General features: G+C 41.4%; 2 protein-coding genes across 2 annotated transcripts in view; one reads left to right on the forward strand and one right to left on the reverse strand.

The window, feature by feature from the left end:
* Positions 1-2,385: 2,385 nt before the first annotated feature.
* On the forward strand, positions 2,386-5,168 carry LOC114351831 (G1/S-specific cyclin-E1-like). Its single transcript, XM_028303168.1, has 3 exons — positions 2,386-2,389; positions 3,491-3,696; positions 4,874-5,168. The coding sequence occupies exons 1-3, from the start codon at positions 2,386-2,388 to the stop codon at positions 5,123-5,125; spliced, it is 462 nt and encodes a 153-aa protein (XP_028158969.1). The 3' UTR covers positions 5,126-5,168.
* A 740-nt stretch (positions 5,169-5,908) lies between these two features.
* The window catches only part of LOC114351833 (structural maintenance of chromosomes protein 6-like), a 31,292-nt gene continuing 18,358 nt past the window's right edge, over positions 5,909-18,842 (reverse strand). Inside the window, exons 6-14 of the mRNA XM_028303169.1 lie at positions 15,429-15,594; positions 14,543-14,762; positions 13,706-13,876; positions 13,038-13,225; positions 12,276-12,444; positions 11,387-11,497; positions 10,492-10,692; positions 9,769-9,902; positions 5,909-8,761 (exon numbers count right to left, since the gene is read on the reverse strand). Of these exons, the coding sequence (XP_028158970.1) occupies positions 8,740-8,761; positions 9,769-9,902; positions 10,492-10,692; positions 11,387-11,497; positions 12,276-12,444; positions 13,038-13,225; positions 13,706-13,876; positions 14,543-14,762; positions 15,429-15,594 (1,382 nt within the window). The 3' untranslated portion in view covers positions 5,909-8,739. The remainder of the gene's footprint in view (positions 8,762-9,768; positions 9,903-10,491; positions 10,693-11,386; positions 11,498-12,275; positions 12,445-13,037; positions 13,226-13,705; positions 13,877-14,542; positions 14,763-15,428; positions 15,595-18,842) is intronic.

Consider the following 18,842-nt stretch of genomic DNA (forward strand, 5'->3'; position numbering starts at 1 on the left):
CTTATCGCTCGCGCGTAATTATGTTGCTGCCGCGCTCGCACACTCGCTGCGGCCGCCCGTCGCAACAGCGATATAATTACACGCGAGCGATAAGGCTTGGGGTCATTGAACGAAATTCTACGTGCTCGGCGACCGGACTATACTCACAGGTGTATGCTGATCTGCGGGCCCGCGACTACGGCTGAAGCGTCCTGCGGCGTGAGGAACACGAACTGGCGACTCGTGTTCTTGAGCGCGTGGTCGATCAGCAGCTCCATTACTATCTTGCGGTTCACGTTGTCCTGAAGACAATAAGTTTTCAATTTGAAATACAAGTCTAAAAAATATCGTGAACTAGATAATGAAATGAAAACCAGTTATCTAGCTTTGTGAAATTCAGTTCATTATTGGAAAAAAATGAACTTAGTATTTGTACTACAGTTGGCCATTCGTCTTCAGCTTAAGGCAGGTNGGAAGAAAGCAACGAAGAGGAAATAAGCAGAAGGATAAACATCACCTGGAAAAAGTTCTGGTCGCACAAAGAGATCCTGAAAGGCAACTATAGCTTGCACCTGAAAAGAACCGTAGTCGAAACCTGCCTACTACCATGCTTATTATACGGGAGCCAAACTTGGGTGTACCAGACCAAAAATAGACGCGTGAAATTATCCATTATTAATTTTATAACAACCCCGGTTATTACCTGAGATTCTACTCCGCAAAATGATTTTGATACATGATATTTATGAGGAGGTATAATAAGATTCAAAGGAGAACGAAGGTGATTGACATGGCTCAGCATTTTACTACACGAAGTGGGCTCTACATTCAGCTTAATACGTGTTTTTACCTACTCACCCTTGGGTGGTATATATAGGTATATTAACTAACTTGACTTATGATAGTATGTATGTAAGAAATATAAACCATTCGTTAAGTTTATTCTCGAAAGATTTTGGCAGTCAACGTGGAGAACTTGAACGCTCAGAGTCGAAGTTAAGAGAAACAACTTAATAAATAAGGCATCTACATATTTCCATACATACTATTACCTAGTATTATTATCAGTGCTATTACAAGGCATAAAAGCATTAAATTACAGAACTCAATTTTGGACCGACCTCATTATGCTAAAAATTATAAGTCGAAATAGTAACTTTATGACAAGTGGGATATCTTAGTTAATGCTATGCAATAACTATGCAAATCAGATGATAAAATACAGGCTGATTACGTACGTAGAGATGTCCAGTATTAAAGAAACACTTCACACGAGCGTTAATATTCTCTTTGCACTTAACATGAAAAACTCAAGTCATTCACGTATGTAAAGTAGTAATTACGATAAGATTTCTTAGCATAAAATGATCAAGTGCTTTTGAACTTTGATTCCCAACTGGTAGAGTTTGTCAGTTAAATAGCCACGATACAAACATTTGCCTATATCTGAATTATACATAGTAAAAATAAAATAACACTATTCAATAACATGAATTCAACTCTAACTTGCTCATCTAAATCTCGAGCACAAAGAAATTAATGTCAAATAAAGTGTTAAGGTAAAAATAAAAATGATATAAATTCTAATGTTGTATCTTTTAATACGACAGAGTTCTTCATAAATAGGTGCCAAGGCGACAAAGTTACGATATTTGAGGGCAATAATTAAAAGGCCAGTTCCGTGGTAGACGATAACGAGTTCCATTCGATTGAGTTCAATTTGGCGGCGGTATCGAGTTTGGTATCGAATGTAGTCGTAAGGCGCATACGCTGGCTGCGTGGACCGCGCCGCGATCCGGCTCGCGAAGACACAAGACGCAAAAAGTAACAAGTTTTGAAAAAACAAACGAAGATTGTTAGTTACACCAGTTTCTTAATCACTTGATTCTTTATAGGTAATTCGATGTTCTATCACAAACCTTCTGTAGGTATTTGTGGTTTGAAAACTCTACGCAGGACGTCCACTGACCCACAAGGTGGACAAACGACCTCATAAAGGTGGCAGGAAGACGCTGCTACTAGCCAGCTTTTGTGGAAATCATTAGGACAGGCCGATGTTCAGCAATGGACGTCCTATGGCTGAAATGATGATGATGATGAACTCTATGTCGTGCATTAAAAGATGCTCTACACCTGACTTGTTCACATGCCACTGAGTACAAGTCAATCTATTTATTTACTCTTATAATGGTATTAATAATTTGATTACAGCTTATCCGTTAAAATAGAGCTGATTTTACATTAAGTTGGTACTCAGCTAACTACGAGTAGGTACCTAGCTACCTATCTGTTTGCTTAGCGTCATGTGTAAGTAATTTAATATTGGACAAGCAAGTAGTACCTAAATCTAAATTATGATGGTTTTAGCATTAATTAGGTCTGCACATTACATTGTTTTAAACTTTCATGGGTATGTTAACAGCATTGTTGTGTTCCGGCAGTTAGAGGTAAGATAGCCAGTTCCTCCGTGGTTGAGGATTCCGGGTGAAGCTCGCTTCCACCTTCGGCCTGATCGTCACTTACCATCAGGTGAGATACAGGCCAAGAGCTACCTCGTTGTGGATAAAAAAAAGAAAAAAACTAACATAATTATTATTACTGGCGGGATTGCTACCATGTACCTTAATTTTGAGTTTCCTCAGTTACTCCGTCGTGACCATGGCGCTTACAACAGCCCTAATATCGGAAACTCAAAATAATTAAGATACATGGTAGCAATCCCGTCAATAATAATAATTAGGTATGTGCATGCTTAGTAATGGTTTGCTTCTACGCTTAGGTGCTTTCTTTTGTCAACTTTCAGCGGAAAAGTGATAAGGAANTCGACCTGGCCGTGCTACACGTGGACGTCAACCGCCACTCGCACACTCCTTCAACAGCTCGGGAGAGTGGCTCATACTTCTATTAGATTTCTCTTCTAATTGGTGCTCGCTTTTATCGTAGTTCGTATTAGCTTTAAGCTACTTGAGTAAGGAGTTAGCTTGAGTGGTAAAGTGTACCATGAATCACTCCACATTTAGGGTGAGGTCTGTGCCATACAGTGGGGCATAAAAAAGCGTAAGTTTTACTTTGCTCCTCATCAACTTGACGATGTTGTCCCGACTGCAATTTAACATATTGTTGTGTGTCACTCAGCGAAATGCAAACATTTTTCGGAAAGCACATAACGCACTTTTTATAAGTTGTCAAGACGCGAGTCTCCCATAGAATTTTTAGTGCAAAGACAAGTACGAAGTCATTGTTGAGAACTCAATTGGTAACATGACATCTGACATGTCATGGTAATTGTGGAAATGAGAGTAGTGGACTGTAATAAAGGTTTAATAAAAGACCACGTTAAACAGTTATTGGTAGGAAAGCACATAATATACATAGAGGAGCGCAGTGTCGTCGGTGACGTGAGGTGAAGTGGCGGCCGATCGCCGCGGGGTGCCGGGCGCCCGCGCCTCCGGGCCGAAAGCAGCCGAAGGTGCCCGAACAGCAATATCTCTAACCTTCCTTATTCGTGCAGGCTACAGCTGGGAAGCGATCGAGCCGTGCTACGCGTGGCTCGCACCATTCGTGCGCGTGGTGCGGTCGGAAGGCGCCGTGTGCGTGGTGCGCGGCGGCGACGGCGAGTTCGTGCAGCGCGGCGCCGGCCTGCAGCTCATCTGCCCCGACCTCAACATGGACGAGAGCCACCGCATCCAGTCGCACAACGTCTCGCTCGACATGTTCGTGAGTATCCGCGCAATAGGCTAGTTTCCTAAAAAAATTTCTTTAGTCCGTCATGTTTAATATCAAAAAATATTGGACACATATATTTTTATTTGTCTATCTGACAAATAATTACATAGTTATGGTGCGTTGAAGTTCCGCACGACGTCACAACGTGCGGCACTTTTGACGTCACGGGCCTCTTCTTATGAACTTTGGCGCGCTTTATCTCTTTAAATTTTCATTAGTTTGAAAAAGTGAAAAATACGTGTAGAGTATTGATAAGTTAACTGACGGACTAATTAAAACTCTTGCTTTTTGAAACATCCCAATTGGCATTCCTTAACGATCACAGCACAGGGTACCTAGCCTACACACGTAAGGGCCCGAAGTATCCGCGCAATGAGGGCACAAAACGATAGTTTTAGCGCTCACCAGTTGGCGCCACTGTAGAGTAAGGTCCTGTCACTTGCTAGTAGCGAAGACAGTGGCGACAGCTGGTGAGCGCGAAAGTGGTAGGAGGACTATCGCATTTGCACTCATCAAGATGGCGCCACTGTAGAGTAAGGTCCTGTCAATCACCAGGGGTGCCAACTGTTAGGTAAAAAAACGATAGCCCTTATTGCCATTCCTACATGATCACTGGGTCCTACACACGTAAGGGCAAGGTTTCCACCAAGGAGCGGAGCGGAAAAATGTTGCGAAAAACCAAACAGATTTCATTCTCAAAAATTAAAGATTGGTCAAAACATTTCTTCGCTCCGCTCCACCTTGGTGGAAACAAGGCCGAAGCGGACTGGTAATAATCGGCACAGCTAGGTGGTATAATCGAATATTATGTAGATTCATCGTTTGGGTACAAAGTGCAATAATTGCCTTAAGCCAGCTTTGCTGTTCCAAAGATTCGGATTTGGTGCCCGCTTAGGTGTAACAACCCTTATTTATACTGGGGATTGCTTAAAACACGCACTGTTGACGACTTACTTCAGTAAAGACCACCACTTCGACTGCGAGCCAACTGACGGAAATGCGCTCTAACAAGCTATCTTGCGTTTTATTCCTGCACTTTTGATTTCAAAATCGTGCACATGTCATACCCTAATATCCTTTAAAACTTCTAGCATTTTTCATCATCATGCCCATCTCAATCATCACTTCATTACAGAAAATTATTAAAAATGCCTTACCATTTCCCCAGGACAAAGTATCCCAACAACTACTAGACCAAGCCACGTCACAAACGGACCCCGGAGCGTCGACGTCTCACGATACGGAGCACATCTACCCACCCACGCCGCCGCAGTCCGACCAGAAGAGCCCCACGACCCCCACCACCAAAACACCCTCCACCAGGCACCAGGCGGAGTTCATAACGCACCAGGAAGAGTTCACCAGGCACCAGGATGAATCCACCAGGCACCAGGACTTGCAATACACAGATGTTGAGTGAGCAGGTACAATGCAGTTCGATATAGTAGGCACATTCCTGCAGGTCACAAGTACAGGAAAATTCACTCAAACAACTTGCCATTATTATGGCGCAAGTACACTATGCGGAACATTGATCGAGACGTATAGTGTAAACACGCACTTTGGTTAGTTTCGCCGTGCGTCGCCCATTTTTCGGTGTGCGGGCTCGCGCTTCGTCTCGGTCAATTTCCCGCATAGTGTACTTGCGCCATAAAGTCACATTAGTGTGGTCTTTGACAAACGGACACTTTGTTAGGGCAATTTCGTGAATTCGAGTTAGTAACTTGATGTTAGGAAGGTCTATTTCAACGAATCTTTATCGCCAACATGACACTGGCGATTCCTATTGATAGTTTCAAAACCTTCAACGTCAAATTACTAATCCGAATAAATAATTAAATCTATTGAGAAAAGTATATAGATCGTTTTATCCACGAAGACGCGCCCCACCAATATTTGGTCGAGGGAAGCGCGGGGTGTGGGGAGTTTGATCCGAGCAATCCAAGCGTCATTATTGTAGTGTGCGTGTGCACTCGTGGATAATTTAGCGTGTAATTATCCGGAAGAATGGTGGGGCGCGTCTTCGTGGATAAAACGATCTATAATCCTGTCTAGTAACTCTATCAATAAAATGTAGTTTCCATTGAAAATTGCGAAAGGTCACGTTAATATCATCAGTACCTAAGATTGTGGTCCAGTAGGCAATGCAGCTACTATATCTAACTCTATTGTGTTTATGGTGCATACTATTATTCCTTGTTAATTGTTATCACTCTGTTTAAGTACTGTTCGCGTTGTAAGTTGAACCCGATAATAAAATACCTCATTTTATATTGACAATCTCACGGATATATTCGTAAATGCATGTTGTATGTGTTGCATAATTCTATTGATTATGCACTTATGAAATCTGTTGAATTTATTCAACTCGAATAAAGTATACCACCAATTTTTATAGAAAGAAACAAGTCGTTCACTTAGTTGATACAAAATTTATTGAAATTTTGCATGTAAATTATATTAGTGATCATTTCAAATCCACGTTAAAAATCACTTTATAAACACATTCTAATATTACAGCAAAAGTAAGAGAACCATTCATAATTTACGTGAAAGAGACTATCCAAATTGAATTAACTAAAAGGAGTTATTACTAACTGCTTTGTGTGATAAAGCTTTAGCTTACTCACCAACTAATTTCAAATTAACTGCAAGTTTGTTGCATGAAATTAACTTTATAAAATATGGGTAGTTTCTGACATGCACATTAAAAAAATTAATAGATTCTAAAAACTACTTTCGTATGAGTTTGGTTTCTCAAAAGTTCGACAAAAAAGAGTTTCAGGCTATTAGAAACTTATAATTACATAACTTTAATGAGAAAATACACTTCTGTAGGTGGATGTACTTGTTTAATATTAGGCGGATGAAAAGTTAACAACTATAGGTACATTGTAAGGAAAAAACATGATTTGGTTAAGATCATTAAGACTGAATAAAATGTTGATGATTGTTATGGATGTAAATTCATTTCGGACTGATTGTCCCTTATCAATATCTAGGGACACCACATTGAGTTTGTTTAAAATTTATAAACAAGAATATTTTAATTCGGAGATGAAATTGGCGAAACTGCCATGTCTTAGAAACATTCCAAATGTTTGAAGTTACTCGCTAGAAGAGTTTTCTCAAGTGTGTCGTGTGTTAAATCCTAAACAGCACCCAATTTCTTTTTAAACGTTCTTCGCGTATATTCTTTTTGAATTTATATTACTTTTTGTAAATAAAAGTATGAATGCATTACAATATAATCGCTTTCCAATCAACATGTATATTGATATCTAAATGTTAACGTATCAACTTTTAAAGTAACATATTTGCATTTTGAATTAACAGTCATTTTACTATATAAATCTAAGTTTTCTAAATAAATACTGTATTTGTTTTCTTCATAATAAGCCATCAAACAAAAAGGAATACATAATCGTTCGATAGATCGAATTATAACTTTACGCACTAGCAAATTGTATAAATCAATTTAAGGTTATCTGAATTAATTTAACATTAAGCAATTACTTTATTCATTTCTTTCGAATTATCTATGATACTCTTGTACTGTTTATAAAGGTTTAGGGTTTTCTATTTTCATTGCTAACTCTGTAAATATAAATTATTCTTTAACTTATCACGCTAAATGAACACATTGTTCACGAGACTGATTTAAAAATTATAATTCATAAAAAAAAATATTTAAATGTAAAGAAATAATAAAATGCCGTTTTCAAATTAGCGTCATTTTAACCAAAGACCTAGATGGATATCTAAAAAGTGCTAGCTAATTATTATTATCAGTGAAATTTGTATGTGGCAAGATTCCCTTTTTTATAATTTGAGTTAAGAGAGGTAAAACGTTTTAGTTTTGTCAAAAGTATAATGTTTGGCTACTTTAAAGATGTTATTGATAAATTCGATCTTATAATGTACAACATAATCACAAAGAAATCGCATAATGCATGACTTTGCATTGTTAAACTTGTGTCTTATGAGTAAAAATGTTGTAATTATAAGATTGGCTCTTGATAAAAAAATAGCTTTATACTTTCCCAAGAACAGAAAAATCTTTTGATCACTGAAAACTATTGGTTTCCTTAGAATATTAACTTTAAGAATAGTGAAAATTAGAGCTTTGCTTCATCATTAGATGATAACATTACAAACTTCCTAATATTTATAATAATTCTTCATTCACGTTTCATTAACTTTAGACACGTGTCTATTCCTAACGTTTATAAATAGTAAAGTGTGATCTACATTTTCGTAGAAAGCATGTCTCATTAGAAATGGTTTTTGAGACCTGATGCAAACTAAGTACATAGTTCAATATATTTGTTATTCAAAAGTTACAAATATCATATTCATAAACGCTAGAGCTGAAAGTGTTGTATCGAGAGTGAACTGTTGATCATAGAATTAAGGCCAACGATTACGCTTATCTTTTAGGGCAAACTTTCGCCTTATAAATAAGACTTTTAGAATTACTTTATATGGAAATAATTTAAAATGTAACTATATTCATTAACTGTACCCATAAGGCGCTTTTAGATTTAAGTATTTTACATAAAATTTAAACTAATATAAAACCTAATGTAGTAGAATTTTCAATTGTATTCCCGAATAAGTTGTGTGTGATCTCAGACAGTTTAACAGGAAGCCATAAACCTATTTGTCCAGAGTCGTATTATATTTTGTCACTTGTGCAATAATATGCATAGATCACATGTTGTGCGTCAGAGTCGGTGCGTGAATGTTTCAAGAATATAGTATTAAATAAAATATGGTGTTGATTGTATTTCTATTTTCTATGTAATGAAAAAAAATAAAACAAGTTTAAAAAATAAAATGTATATTAATTAAATCCTTAATATTATAAAATCAATTAAAATATCTAACATTCGGCGGGTTTTTAAGTGTCGGAATGTTTAGACAAGTAGTTAAGACATTTTAAATACCTATGGTAACATTGAAACACATCACTGGTGTAATAATTGCAATCACATTAATAATCACTGAACTGTTTACTTAACTTTTTCGGCACTACGGTCGTGGGTCAGCCATCCTGTAACAAGATAAGAACATTAATTTGTGACCTGTTTTATTTCTTTATTTTCTTCTAAATCAATGGAGTCCTAGTATAATACTAGTAGTATCACTGCGATCACCGATCGCCGCTATCTTCTACGCCTTCGAGTTCTGCATTTATTAGCTTGTGCAGTATCTTTTGAGGGCGATATGTACCAACCGATAGAAGTAAGGATGCCTCAGGTTCTAATTGATTACTAATAGTCCCGTTAACCCCTCATGAAGCTAAATATGATTCTGTTAAGGTGGATATACACTAGAACATTTTCTCGAACATTTTTATGTAAACTTAACATTCTTACGAATGGTACAATACAGGTAAGCGCTCCTAGCTAGAGCATTTACTTGTAACAGAACAACGAGCCACTCTATGATATGTTCTAGCTAGTGTATCACCCTTTAACGAACCAAACGTACTTTGGAAATTATTGAGCTTTTAGCGCTCCTGCACACGACGCTGCTACCGCGCCGCCGCCGCGCCTTTGCACTGTTTATATGCGCCGCGTGAACACCGCTGCAGCACCACGGGCGAAATTATGCTTTGATGGCGCGGCGGCGGTTTTACTAATTTCCAAAGTACATTTGGTTCGTTAAAGGGTGATACACTAGAACAAGGCTGCTCAACCTTTTGAAGAGTCGGGCCAAACGGTGGATTCATATCATAGAGTGGCTCGTTGTTCTGTTACAAGTAAATGCTCTAGCTAGTCTAAACTTTACGAGTGGGTTCACCGCTGCACCGCCGCTGCGGCGGCGGGGTTCTAACCAGCTTTCCTCGGATCTCAAGTCGGCCAGCTTTACTGTTGAGCTATCGCACATAAATTTGTGACCTGTGGTAACGACCTGAGCCTATGAAAGTAAGTAATCAGTCTAGGCGCTGGACGCAGGTAGCTACCAACCGGGCAACATGGAAAGCATTGGGGGAGGCCTATGTTCAACAGTGGACGTCCTATGGCTGAGATGATGATGATGAAACAGTCTACTCACAGATGTATGCTGATCTGCGGGCCGGCGACCACGGCTGAGGCGTCCTGCGGAGTGAGGAACACAAACTGGCGACTCGTGTTCTTGAGCGCGTGGTCGATCAGCAGCTCCATCACTATCTTGCGGTTCACGTTATCCTGAGGACACAATGTTTCAATTTTAAATCACAAGTCTAAAAAATATCGTACAACCCATTACAACAATTTCAAGTCGTTATTGAAAAGAAATGAACTTTGTATTTAATGAAAATTTAATAGTTTATTGCTACACTTGAGTACAGCTGGTCATTCAAATTCAAATTATTTATTTGCAGAATGTGGTACATTAGATGTTACATAATGAAATGGAGCAGGACACATTCGCCAGATATGAACCAGCATGCAAATGTTTTACACATTCGGCAGGTATTTTAACAACAATCAATTCTGATATTTGAAAAATTGCGATACTTCTTCAACAGCGTCATGGGGAGCCCGAGATACTAGGGTTACTCAAATTATTGTTGCCAGTATTGCTGGAGGTTTTGACGCAGACCATCCCATTAGCAAAATGGTCTCACTTTGATACAAAGTTAAAACCTGCCATTTTTGAAACAGTAGTTCAACATTCAACTTGTAGGTTGAAAAAGTGTGACCATTTTGCGAATGGGTTGGTCTGCGTCAAACCGTGCTGGAGTGCAAGGCGTTAAATTAGGTTTTGGACACCACGGTACGGCCAATATCTTACCATGAACACGTCGAACTCGTCCATGAAGTAGAAGGGCAGCTCGACGCACTCCCACAGCGCCATGATGAAGGCCACGGTGGAGTACGACCGCTCGCCGCCTGATAGTGATGACGTGCTGGACGCGTGGCGCTTGCCGGCTTGCTCGCGGCCCGTGCATACAATCTCGAGCGCGCCGCGTGCATTGTCGATCTCCATGCTGCCCTGTGAGAGGTAATTGAGGACTTATGAGCCGTAATTCTAGGGTTCGTTCGTTTCAGCCGAAAGACGTCCACTGCTGGACAAAGGCCTCCCCCAAGGATTTCCACAAAGACCGGTCCTGCGCCGCTTGCATCCAGGTACCTCCCGCGACCGTGCTGACCGTGCTGACCGAGCTGAGACCGTGGAGGACCTAAACACAGTGCTCGATGGCCTCAGTAGTGCCTATCAACAAGTGGGTCTTAAAATGAACATGGACAAAACAAAAATTATGTCAAATGCCCGTGTTGTACCCACTCCTCTGAAGGTTGGAGACACTACACTCGAAGTTGTTGACAATTATGTATACCTGGGACAAACAATTATAGGGTATAATATAATAATATCTATAGAGTTTCCGAGAGTCGTCGTCTAGCCAGCGCCTGCGCAGCGTCGCCGCCACGCTTATACTGAGCAGCTTCCTAACTGAAACGTTGCGAAACGACGATGCTCGGAAGACGCTACTTTGGAGGGTCCGAAATATCATTTCAGCCATAAAAATTAAATTAACGCGAAAGTTGAGATTGATGGATGTTTGCTATAAAGTTACAAACTGTAGATTTAAATATTTGATTTACCATACATTTATGACTCGTATATCAAAATAGTGTAAGTGTAGGTAGGCTATCTGTGGAGAAAGCATGTGATTATTTATTCTTACCGAATATCCACGTAAAGTCAGTATAGACTGGAAACAGTATTGAACTCGTCTTGCGATGTAAGTCTGCACTCGGTGGCAGAAGTTGAGATGTTTGTCCGTTGTGTTTTGAATCTGAAAGAAAAGCGATACATTAATGTTGAATTTTCATGAAGTAAAACGTAAACAATGTTTTGTGGAGTCACGTGCTAACAGTAGCATAAAAGTCTAAAGCGGCCCCGAGAAGATCAATCGCGGTTGTCAATTTTACGTGATTGACAATTGACATTGATCGTTTACAAAAGGCATTGAAGCGATTGTCAATTGAATTTACGTGATTGAAGCAAATTGATGATATAGATGACCCACGGTGAACTGTCCCGCCAAACTCAATGACAGGGGGGCGCTACCATCGTTCAACTATATGGTTTCCAACATGGCAAAAATCGGAACCAGCGATCCGGTATTGACGGTGGCGCCCCACTGTCAATGTCATGCATAGGACAGTTCAGTATTTTGGAACTATAATTTTAATTGAAGCCCAATTGACAGGTGCCGTTGAAGCTATTATTGATCGTTTAGCTGAGCCATTGACAATCGTTTCCGTCAATTGGAACGTAAATACATTGACAATCGCGATTGATCGTCTCGGGGCCGCTTAACTCCAATCACATAAAATTTGTACACCGCGATGTAACCCTGCATAGCGACATCTATCGGTAGTCTTACTAACTAAAATGTCATGGAAATGGGATATCAATCAACGTCAGGGGTTTTCGAAAGGACTATTTTATTTATTTATTTATATTTTTGCACAAAAAAAACTGTACAGTGGCGGACTTAATGACTATGGAGCAGTCTCTGTGGACAAATTCAGCAGGATAAGTCTCTGTGGACAAGCCCGGCCACTGACCTCGTCGATGAGCCCCTTGAGGCGAGCCAGCGTCTGTTTGGTGCGGCGATACTTGCGCTCCACCTCAAGCAACCGCTCGGCCACCTGCGCCTTGGTCAGTCCGTCGCTGCGGATCGAACTCAGCTTCAGTTGAGTCTTCTTCAGCTCGTTAGTCACTATGGCGCGGTCCCTGGAGGAAAGTACAGCTGTTGTAGACTGGAATTGTTAAATTTAATTGAAATCCAGTGAAAAAATAATTTTAAGGGCCGACGCCAAGAATTGCGCAGACGCATGCATGAGACTATGTACGCATGAGTGTCGCGCGAACGCGTGAGATGGGTTTCTATGAGATGGGTCCCAAGTCAGCCCGCACGGCTGCGTTAGACGTCATGAGCGGGTGCCCGCTCCGTGCACTTTAATAAAGTTTTAGCATTCATACTAAAGCGTATATAAAATTCGTGATTAAGACAAATATTAACCCGAATAATAAAAAAAATTAGGAACTTCAAAATTATACACATCGATAAAGTGGAAAAAACTAACTAAACTAAGAATGTATTTAAGTCAGATTTGACTAAGGGTGGATTCGACCACACAATAGTAAATATTAATCTCAGAATAAATATTTAGTTATTCGACATTTTGACATATTATCCACACTGAAACTGTCAATATATCAGTTATACCAGGAGTTATTCTCGGATAAAGTTTGGTCGAATCGGGCCTAAGGGCGGTTACGCCCGTTGAGGTTCGAGGTATCGATATGCAAATGTGCTCCCTCACCTCGGGTTCTGGACGCGCTCGCACAGCGTGAGCGCCTCAGCGGTGAGCTTCTCGATGTGTGCAGTCTTCTCCTCGAGTACACTGGCCACCTGCGCTAGCTTGTGCTGGTCCTCCTTCAGCTTCTGCTGGCACGCCTGCCGCTCGCTCGCGCCTTGCGCTTGCTTCAGTTGCTCTTGCTCGATCTCTTCCTGATAACGATTAAGATTTTATTTGATATGGAACCCCTCACACTAGTCTTTGAACGTTGTAGTCTTGCCAGTCCGCGCAGAATCGACGTGACGTAGCGCTGACATTGCGTTCGTGCAGCGCCAACGCAATGTTTGTATCTTATGATGAGTAAAGCAACTCCTTCATACCGCTGACTTAGCGTTGGCGTCGCCAGCGCCATGTCGACGGTGCGCAAGCGCTAGCAAGATGACGACGTTCGAAAAACGCTGGTGTCGTATTCCAGGCGTAACCTAAATGATTTGTTATGTAGCATTATGACAAATATTATTAAATTCCCACGCCTGTAGTGTGACATCATTTCCACACAACACTGCAGCACTGCTCGGTCGTACATTCGATATTTCACATCTCAAAAACAATTTTATATGCTTATTTTTTTCACACATTTTTTTTAATAATAATCTGAATCAAAAATGAAGTGACCATCCTCAATGACTCACGCTCATGCTGCGGCAGGCAGCTGACACGTCTGCCAGCCGGTTCTTGGCGCGCCTCGCGCCGGCGTCGAGCTCGTCGATGCGGCGCCGCAGCGCCTGCGACTGCTGCGAGTGCGAGGCGAGCTTCTCGGAGATGGTACGCAGCTTCTCTTTGGAGATGTTCAGCTCGTCCAGCTATGAAAAGTGAAATAGAATTAAAAAGGGCGATTCGAAATGACGACAAAATAGGTACACGTTTGTCGAACATTTTCGGATTTCTGAGCGTCTTTTACTATAGTCTGGTCCGTGAGCACGTAGAATTTTGTCCAATGACCCCAAGCTACCCATCCTTATCGCTCGCGCGTAATTATGTTGCTATCGCGCTCGCACACTCACTGCGGGCAACCGTCGCACAGTCGCAACGGAAATATAATTACGCGCGAGCGCTATGGATGGGTAGCTAGGGGTCATTGGAGAAAATTCTGCGTGCTCACGGACCGGGCTTTAGCAGTAACAGATAGTAAACAACTCACGTGAATCGTGGTGTTTCTGTCTCTCTCTTTGTATTAGAGGGAAGTCGGTGTGAGTATACATCATTGAGAGGTTCAAATAGTCGGTCCTAGATAGATATAAGGTTCTACTTGAATAATTATTCAACCTTCTATGGTTGGGTTCACGTCGATCAAACTAGATCCTGGCTATACAGGAGTTGCAGTGGTTAGAACTATTGGTGGTTAGTCCCACGTCAGTAATATAAAAAAGTAGCAACGGGTTTAATCTCTCAAAGCTGACACGTTTCCTCTTCTTCTCTTCCGACGATCTTTATCTCATATCACCGTACTATAACTACTCCAAACTTACCAATACAGCATGGTGCGGCGCTTGTTGCTGTTCCAAAGCGGCGGCCGCGGTCCTGGCCGCTTCGTCCTTCTCGTGGCGCTCCCCGACCAGCGCTTGAAGCGTCCGGCTCGCAGCGCGCTCGTTTTCCCGCGCCTCGCGCAACTCTTGGTTCAATTCTTCAGCTTTGGCTTCCAGCGCTTTGAGGCGCGATTCCGCTTCTTGGATCTCGGATTGCACTTGCCTAAACAAATTCGGAATAAAATTAGCAATTTACAGAAAATGTATTTGGAAAAATGTCGATCGATTTTGTTTAATCTGTGCATTAGTCTTGTGAGCAAAGGGAAACGAATGAGCATAAGACTGTCAGAAGATGTGTTCTAACGCCGCGCTTTAAGGTTAAAGTTGTATTACACCGTCACAGTAGCATACAGTCGAATAGAACGTACTGCTAGCATTGCATCAAATTGGAGGCTACCATTGTAACGGTTCTAAGACGCTGCGCTAGATACGAGTTGTATTTGGCGAATCTATACTAATATTATAAAGCTGAAAAGTTTGTTCGTTTGAACGCGCTAATCTCAGGAACTACTAGTCCAAATTGAAAAAATATTGTTGTGTTCGATAACTCATTTATTGAGGAAGACTTAAGGCTATATAACATCACTTTACACTCAATAGAGGCGGAGCAGTAAAGAAAAATGTTGCAAAATACGTATTCAAACAATTTTTACGCGTACGAAGTCGTGGGCACAGCTAGTAAGCTGTATAACATTCTTCACTAAATTATTTAAAAAATTCAGGCGTTAAGAGTCGCCTCTCGATCTAAATATTTTTATAAAAGTGGGTTCGATTCCCATCTTAAACAGTTCGAATTTTTCAAGTTATTTTAAACGCATTGTTCACTAACCTCTTGCGTTCGGCCGTGCTGACTTGCAGGTATCGCGTGGGTCGCGCCGTGCCGCCGTAGCAGCGGTAGTTGGGCGCCGGGTAGTATTCGCCGCATTCTAGCGTCACGACACGTGCGCAGTTCTCCGGAACGTTCTCCACCGTGTCGGAGAGACGGACCGCGTCCTCTGAAGGAGAGGTATACTTGTAAGTCTTTAAAAAGTGGCTTTTGTCTCAACCAGTAGCAGTTTAGAGCTGGATTAAAGTCTCTTTCAAAGATTTTTAAAACAACCGGTCAGAAAATAAGGCCATCGCTTTATGACGTGAAGCACATCTGCACATCAACATATTTTTAAATAAGGACATACTTTAAAACTCTAAAAAATGGCATTCGTCTCAGCCAAATGCCCAACACTGCTGTACAAAATCTTCCCACAAAGATTTCCACTACGACCGGTCACCGGTTTTACACGTCTTAAAATAAGGACATCATGACATGAAGCACCTCTTCACATGTTCATTTTTTTTAAATAGGCAAACCCAATTCTTTATCAATATACAATTCCATGAAATTCTTCATGAAAGCATAAGCAGGATTGGATTCATTATTTGGCAGAGGAAGCAACTGCCTAGGGGTGTCACACTTGTTTAGAGGCTCCGATCGTAAAAATAGGGCTCCGCAACCAAGAGGTGGGCTTTTTTGCATAAAAAAAGTCCCTTGATCCTTGACAACCTTTTTAATAGATGTAAAAAACAAACTCACCATGACTAGGCACCAGCAGCACGCTCTCCAGACCAACATTATCAATGAGGTAGTTGGCGATGACGGGGTCGGGCGCGTCGAGCGCGTCCAAAGCGCACGTGAAGCCCGCCGCGCGCACCTTATGTCGTCTTACATCGTGCGCACGCGGTAGGAACTGGCTAGACCAGTGGTTACCAAAGTTGTCTGGGCTACGACTCATCTAATACAAGTTCCCAAACTCGGGCTGGACCCACCTAGTATAGGTTTCGCCTGCTGCCCAGCGGTTGGATCGGTAGGGTGGTGTGTCGTTCTACAGGCAGGGCCCACTCAATGTTCACTCGCGACCCACCACTGGGTCGCGACCCATAGTTTGGGTGGAAACCCTGTGCTAGACGTCACCGCCGGCTTGCCTGAGCGACCGTACACCTGCGTCGGTTATTACCCTGACCATAGATAATATACAACAAACTCACCATGACTAGGCACCAGCAGCACGCTCTCCAGACCAACATTATCAATGAGGTAGTTGGCGATGACGGGGTCGGGCGCGTCGAGCGCGTCCAAAGCGCACGTGAAGCCCGCCGCGCGCACCTTATGTCTTCTTACATCGTGCGCACGCGGTAGAAACTTGCTAGACCACTGGTTCCCAAACTTATTTGAGACGCGCCCCCTTTCGACCATACAGAAATTTGCGCGCCCCTCCCTCCTCCAGTCAAGATTATTTATTGGTCGTATCGAGCAGTCTGGAATGCATTCTCTCAGCGGTCACAGGTTTTTTATACTTAAGTAAACAGATGGCCCGCGCCTCCCTTTAAAGGTCTTCCTTCCCTGGGGGGCGCACCTCACTTTGGGAACCAGTGTGCTAGACGTTACCGCCGGCTTGCCCGAGCGACCGTACACTTATAGGGCGTCTCCGTAGATTCCTACCTTAACCATAAGTGACATAAATAAACTTACCATGACTAGGCACCAGCAGCACGCTTTCCAAACCAACATTATCAATGAGATAATTGGCGATGACAGGGTCGGGCGCGTCGAGCGCGTCCAAAGCGCACGTGAAGCCCGCCGCGCGCACCTTATGTCGTCTTACATCGTGCGCTCGCGGTAGAAACTTGCTAGATGTCACCGCCGGCTTGCCCGCGCGACCGTACACCTAACATGATAACTCCGTCAGTACCAATAATACTGACACGTCATGAAGTAAGGATTTGGTCTCCTATAAACGCCGTAGGGCACAATGCTTACTATAAAAATGTACTGTTGTAATTTCCTTCAAGTTCAAGAAGTTGACATAGGCATATTGATACTATGGACGTCGACAGAAACGTTTGACGCCTTTCGTAAGCCTCAGCCGCGTATTACATTTGATAGGAGACCATATCCCTAGCCATATTATTATATAGTTCCAGCAAAATCGGTCGTGTCAGTATCACACACGCGGTCGAAGTGACAGCAAAAATGTGGCCCGTGAGAATTTAACTATTTTTAATACAAATTAGATGAATAGAACAAAAAATACGCCACTATACAGGGTGGAAACGATAAGTGATCTCACTCGATTATTTCTAAACTATACAAGATATCCAAAAACTGATTACTGATCCTAAAAGTGCTTCATGAGCTCTATCCAACAGTACCAATAATAGGTTACACAATAAATTGGATCTATCTGAAAATTCAATGTTTCCAGCCTCCATACATTTATTAAAACCACATAATATTAAAAACTATACAAGATATCCAAAAACTGGTAACTGATCCTGAAAGTGCTTCACGAACTCTATCCAACGGTACCAATAATAAGTTATAAAATAAACTGGATCTATTCGAAAATTCAATGTTTTCAGCTTCCATACATTTAATACTGCCACAATCATGGCACTCATGTCTTGATAATTATTATAGCAAGTAAAGCCTAAAACCAATGTTTTCCATGAATAATTAATTAGAATGCAATTTACAAATTAATTTTAAGTGTTTATTATTTAAAATAAAAAAAATAACACTTCTAATATTGTGTGACTGGCATAGTGGCATACATTTAGAATGGAGGCTGAAAACATTGAATTTTCGGATAGATCCAGTTAATTCTATAACCTATTACTGATATCGTTTGAAAGAGCTCGTAAAGCACTTTCAGGATCAATAACCAGTTTTTCGATATCTTGTATAGTTTAGAAATAATCGAGTGAGATCAGTTAACGTTTCCACCCTGTATGTTCTCACAGATTGCAGACTTACGATGCGCAAGCGCAGCTTAAACTTGAGCTAGCACATCTTAAGCCCAGAGGAAGGAAGGCATATTTTATTGAATCATCAAAAGCAAACAACCGTGTTCTCTTTCAAACAACTTGTGACATGGTTTATGTCGTTTATGTTATAGATAGATGAATGAAGAAAAACTTACTTGGCCCATTATCTCGAATAGCTTCCTGGAGTCCTCCGGGGAGTTGACGCAGAATGACGTCAGCGAACCTCCGATGATGTGTTCCAAAACACCCCCCCACTTTTTATCCTTCACTTTCAGGTATGAACCTACGAACATAAAATGTGTGTTACTGAAATGTCTCTTTCTCAGGTGTATCTGCGTGAGTATATACTAGAGCATTTACTTGTAACAGAACAACGAGCTGCTCTAAAATATGTTCTAGTGTTTACCCTTTCTCGAAACAAACGTCGTACATTTAGCTATAT

The sequence above is a fragment of the Ostrinia furnacalis genome, unplaced genomic scaffold (assembly GCF_004193835.3).
Source record: "Ostrinia furnacalis isolate ACB-3 unplaced genomic scaffold, ASM419383v2 OfSCF1207, whole genome shotgun sequence".
Lineage (NCBI taxonomy): Eukaryota > Metazoa > Arthropoda > Insecta > Lepidoptera > Crambidae > Ostrinia > Ostrinia furnacalis.

What these genes read in the sequence shown, in the direction of transcription:
- LOC114351831 (XM_028303168.1), top strand. An exon ending in ACGTCTCGCTCGACATGTTC is followed by an intron (nt 3,697 to 4,873) that starts GTGAGTATCCGC and finishes CCATTTCCCCAG; the next exon opens with GACAAAGTATCCCAACAACT.